Raw genomic sequence first — 5,590 nt, 5'->3', positions numbered from 1 at the left:
TTTTTCTCAGATTTTACTGTCATGATGTAGAAGATGGAAGATGGAAACAACAATGCCTGTGTGAAGTACCAACTGCATTAGGGTTCTCGAAATGATCTTTGACAGAGGCAATGGCTGTCTTGGGCACATTAAAGGGAGATCAAGTTAGGAGAGATGGATTACCTCTGAAGTGAAAGCCATTGATGGAGCACTGAACTGTTAGAATATTACATGTCTTAAGCAGGTCTTTCTTTCTTTTGATTTCCGGGTCGCATAAATTTAGGGCATTCATAGTAAAGGAGGGCTTCAACTCCAAGGTGTGGTGATCTTTTCATCAGATTTTACAGTCATGATGTAGAAGATGGAAGGCGGAATTGACACAATGACTTCTGAAGCAGCAACTGGATTAGGGTTCTTGAAATGTTCTGTGACAGAGGCAATGGCTCTCTTGAGCACATTAAATGGAGAGTGTATCCAGAGAGATGGATCACCTCTGAACTGAAAGCCACTTATGGAGCACTGATCTGTTAGGAATTTGCATGTCTCAAGTGGGTCTTTCTTTCTTTTTCAGTGTTCCATGATTTTAGGGCATTCATAGTATGGGAAGCTTCCACGTCCAGTGGAGGTATTCTATTCCTCAGAGTTTACTGTCATAATGTAGAAGTTGGAAGATGGAAATAACAATGCCTGTCTGAAGCAGCAACTGGATTAGGGTTTTTGAAATGTTCTGTGACAGAGGCAATGGCTGTCTTGGGCACATTAAATGGAGAGCATGTTGGGAGAGATGGATTACCTCTGAACTGAAAGCCATTTTTCAGAAATGAACTGTTGGGAATCGTATGTCTTACAGGGGTCCTTTACTCTTTCTCAGGGTCTCATGACTTTAGAGAATTCACAGTACAGGCAAGCTTCCACTCCCAGTCTTGGTGTTCTTTTCCTCAGATTTCACTGTCATGATGTAGAAGATGGAAGATGGAAACGACAATGCCTGTCTGAAGGAGCAAGTGGATTAGGGTTCTTGAAATGTTCTGTGACAGAGGCAATCCTATCTTGTCAATAGTAAATGGAGAGCATGTTAACACAGAGAGAAATTACCTCAGAAGTGATAGCCAATTGCAGAGCACTGAAGTGTTAGGAATTGGCAGGTCTAAAGCAGGTCTTTCTTTTCTTCACTGACTTTAGGTCTTTCATAGTAAAGGCCAGCATCCACTCCCAGGCATGGTGTTCTTTTCCTCAGATTTCAGTGTCATGATGTAGAAGATGGAAGAAGGAAACGACAATGCCTGTGTGGAGCAGCAACTGGATTAGGGTTCTGAGAATTTCTGTGACAGTCAATGGTTGTCTTGGGAACATTAAATGAAGAGCATGTTAGTAGAGATGTATGACCTCAGAAGTGACAGCCAATGAAGGTACACTGAACTGTTAGGAATTGGCAGGTCTCCAATGGGTCTTTTTTTCTTCTGGGGGTTCCATGACTTCAGGGCATTCAGCGTACAGGCAGAATGCACCCCAGGTTTGGAGTATTTTCCCCCAAATTTACTGTCATGCTGTTGAAGATGAAAGATGGAAATGACAATGACTGTTTGAAGCAGCAGCTAGGTTAATGTTGTTGAAATCTTCTGTGACAGAGGCAATGTCTATCTTGAAAACATGAAGTGGAGAGCATGTTAGAAGAGACATATAACCTGTAAACTGAAAGGCATTGATGGAGCACTGAACTGTTAGGAATTTTCAGGTCTCAAATGGGTCATTCTTTCTTTTTCAGGATCCTATGACTTTTAGTTCTTTCATAGTAAGGCCAGCTTCCACCTCGGGTGTGGTGTTTTTTACCTCAGAACTTCAGGTCATGATGTAGAAGATGGAAGATGGAAATGACAATGACTGTCTGAGGCAGCAACTGCATTAGGGTTCTTTACAGGTCTGTGACAGAGGCAATGGCTGTCTTGGGATCATTCAATGGAGAGCATGTAAGGAGAGATGGAGTACCTCTGAAATGAAAGCCATTGATGGAGCACTGTACTGTTAGGAATTGGCATGTCTCAAATGCCGCTTTCTCTCTTTTTTTTCTTTTTCTTTTTCGGCGTCCCATGACTTTAGGGCATTCATAGTAAAGACCCGCTTCCACTCCCAGGTGTGGTGTTCTTCACCTCAGATTTTCAGGTCATGATGTAGAAGATGGAAGATGGAAATGACAATGCCTCTCTGAAGCATCGGATTAGTGTTTTTGAAATGTTCTGTGACAAAGCCAAAGGCTGTCTTGGGAACTCTCAGTGGGAAAGCACCCCTTGAGACGTCCCAGTTGCTATGGGAACCATCTGTTCAAACAGAGGTTCTGTGACACTCATGGAGTTCTTCACTTCTTGACCATGAGGTTTGGATGCCAGGTGTGGGAGTTAGAAGTTTATCAAAGCAAGCTGGTCATCATAATCGGGTTGCCCCTATTTATGACCCTGGTTGGGCTTGCTTTGCACAAACTTTCTCCCAAAACCCCTTTCATTGATCACACTGAGATGGCTTGTGGTCATTGCACTCCACAGTGTAATAGCCTGTTTGGGTCCCATCTCCTGCCACCTGCAGGGTGGTTGATTGAGGAAACCAGATGAGGGGCCATGGGGGATGAGAAAAGACAGAAATCCAAGGGGTGAAAAAGCTGGAACTTGGTGTCCATTACACTCTGGTAGAGTGCAACGGTCAGGAGCCAGCTCAACACGTTTGTTACACAAGTTTTATCCTTAAAAGGTTTTTTTGTGTGTGTGTGAGAAAATTTGGACAAAGCCATCAAAACCAATGTCATATGTATGACCAGTCCAATTATGAGTAGCAGCTTGTGCCCATAACGTTCCACCGCTGAGCCCTGCCACCTGAACCACAAGTTCAAGAACTGAATACCTCCCTAGGTGGAACAGGTCTTAACCCAAGTAACTGGGCAGTCTTGACCAGCGCCTTGCATCAAGAATTCCCACGAGGGGCATCACCTCCCGGGACAATTAGAGAAAACCCTAATTTAGTCACTGCTCCCAACAATTGCCTAGATGTTATTCTATATGTCCTGAGGACATATAGAAGCAGCAGTGTTGCTGCTTCATTTTGGTTCTAATGACTGGGTTCCAGTTGGAGCTCACTGGCAATTTTCGAAGCCATGTTTTTGAAGGCCTTTGATTTCTTGGATATCGGCTTTAATCGGACCCCGTTGAGAGATAGTCTGGGGAGTTTACATACCTCCATCTCCCACTGCACCACTTCCTCGGTGTACCCATCTCCATGGATGCAGAAGAGCAGAAAGGGTGTCTTGTGCATATACTGGCAGTTGTTGGCATCCAGCACCCTGCGGATTTCCCTCATGATGTCACTGGGATCCATGGCACTGGTGATTTTCATGCTCCAGGTGAAGTGCAGGGAGCGAGGTTTTGCTTGTTGGTTCTCCTTTCTCTGCTCAGCAGAGACATGATGACTTGAGCCCTTATATCTCAGGGTCTTCTCAGACTCAGCTGGAGGCCTTCTTGTGAATTTAGATGTAAAACCACAAGTGGTGCCTCTCTGAGTCTGGGGCAATTCTTCAGCTGGATGGCAGCAGCTGGGTGAGGCAAGAGGACCTTCGCGTGTTGCAGTTTGGCATTCCCGGGGCTGGCGGTGGAACATTCGACGAAGGGCACTGGCTCTGGGGAAGCAGATGCAGCCCCGGGTGGAGGTACTTGGGACACTGTGGGTTGAAGTCGCTGGAGGGCTCTGAGCAGGGAAGGTGCTGTTGTTCTGACCATTCCGGCTAACTGAACGTGTGTCTGCTTTTGTTGTTTTGCGGCAGATATACTTACTCCACAGTGTCCTCCCTCCAGATGGTGTGCTGCTCTTGTAGGCAGCAGGCATTTTCTTGAATTCAGGAGTCTCCAGCTCCTTGGGACTGATGGTGATCCCAGGTACGGGCCTGGCTGGAGAAATTCCCTTTCCTCCCACAGCACTGCCGCCGGATTTCTGGGAGGCCATTTGATGTTCTCTGAGGTGACTCTGGGCAGTGCTGGTCGGATATGGCCCAGTTCCAGCATGGTCCAGGGACTGTGTCTGCTTCTCAGTGGAAACGCTTCGCTGCACTTTGCGTTGAGGAGGCCAGCTGGTGCTCTTTCTGAGGACCCTGCTTGGCTGCACCTTAGCCAACGAGATGTTTCTGTGGGAGATGGCCACCCCTGGACCAACAAAGGGTTGGAGGACATCAAGGCCTCTGTTGATCCACCTGTCTCCCATAATTTCGGCCAGGGTGCTTCGCTTAGTTGGATTGAGCACCAGCAAGCGTTTCAGCAGATCTTCACATTCTGTTGACATGTACAGAGGGATTCGGTATCTACCTTGTAGCACCCTGTCTCTGATTTCTCTGACATTGTGCCCAACAAAAGGAAGCGACCCGGTGACTAGGGTGTACAGAACCACGCCAAGACTCCACACATCCACTTCTGGACCATCATACTCTATGCGCTGGAAGAGCTCTGGAGCTGCATAGGGCGGACTGCCGCAAAACGTGTCGAGTTTACACCCAAGTGTAAACTCGTTGCTGAGTCCAAAATCGGCTAGCTTGATGTTCATGTGCCCGTCTAATAACAGATTCTCCGCCTTCAGGTCTCGGTGGGCGACCTGCTTTTGGTGACAATATTGGACTGCAGACACGATCTGCCGGAATATAGACCTTGCCTCCTCTTCCTGCAGCCTTCCTTTGTTGGCCAGATAGTCCAAAACTTCCCCTCCACTGGCGTACTCCAGGACCAAACAGAGTGCTTTTTCGCAGTCCAGAGCTTCATAGAGCTTCAGGATGTGTGGGTGGTCTAACATCTTGAGGATTCTCACCTCTCTGTACATCTTTTGGAGGACTTGTGGCTTCAGATGTCTCTTACCGATGATCTTGATTGCCACTTCTTTATCTGTGACGACGTGACGGGCCAGCACGACTTTGGCGAAGGCCCCCTTGCCGAGGGTTTTCAGGACTCTATAATCTCCAATGCGAGGCTGTTCACCTGCAGAGGAAGCTGTGGATTTTCGGCGCTGTGCTCCAGAGTGCCCGGTCTGGGAGGTGTCTTCTGCCCGTCTAGCTCCATGCGAGGGGTGCATGGTTTGACCCAAGTTGATGATCGATGGGTCTGGGTGTCACTGGAAAATTTAGGATAGGTGAGGGCTAGGCAAGGACAGGGGGTGGGGGAAAACAAGGAGAGAGTTGGAGATGGGTTGGGGAAAAAACAGCCACAACTGCCTTTTACCAACAAATATCGTGCCCAGTTCAAAAACTCGCTCTGGGAACATCAAAGGCCAAAAGGCAAATGAGGAGTGGTTCTAGGTCCACTCATTTCTAGGATTCTCATTCTATTATCTCCTAGGCAGTCAATGCAGTCATAAAGGTACTGACTGCATAAAGAGGGGTCATATGCACCCTAAGTGGACCAAGGACCCAGGCGCTTGGTCTGTCTAAGGAACCTGACAGTTTGTGGGTCAAGACCTGATGAAAAAGAGAACTATTTTTTTTCCACAAATATTCAGCTGGACATAAACACACTTGACAATTCAATTTGGACGGTGAAGTTGATTGGTGAAAGCACTGGGGTTGTAAGAGTGGTCCACTTTACCTTTTGAATAT

At 47.1% G+C, this 5,590-nt stretch overlaps 1 protein-coding gene across 1 annotated transcript; it reads right to left on the bottom strand.

Annotated features, from left to right (window-relative positions):
• Positions 1-3,072: 3,072 nt before the first annotated feature.
• LOC308650489 (MAP/microtubule affinity-regulating kinase 3-like) lies at positions 3,073-5,070 on the bottom strand (the record flags this gene model as incomplete). Its single annotated transcript, XM_081296499.1, has 1 exon — positions 3,073-5,070. The coding sequence occupies one exon, from the start codon at positions 5,068-5,070 to the stop codon at positions 3,073-3,075; it is 1,998 nt and encodes a 665-aa protein (XP_081152625.1).
• Between the last annotated feature and the right edge of the window lie 520 nt (positions 5,071-5,590).

This window comes from Spermophilus citellus (genome assembly GCF_964194105.1).
Source record: "Spermophilus citellus genome assembly, chromosome: 5".
Lineage (NCBI taxonomy): Eukaryota > Metazoa > Chordata > Mammalia > Rodentia > Sciuridae > Spermophilus > Spermophilus citellus.
The sequence above is the reverse complement of the archived record's forward strand: the minus strand, read 5'-3'. Positions and strand labels throughout refer to the sequence as shown.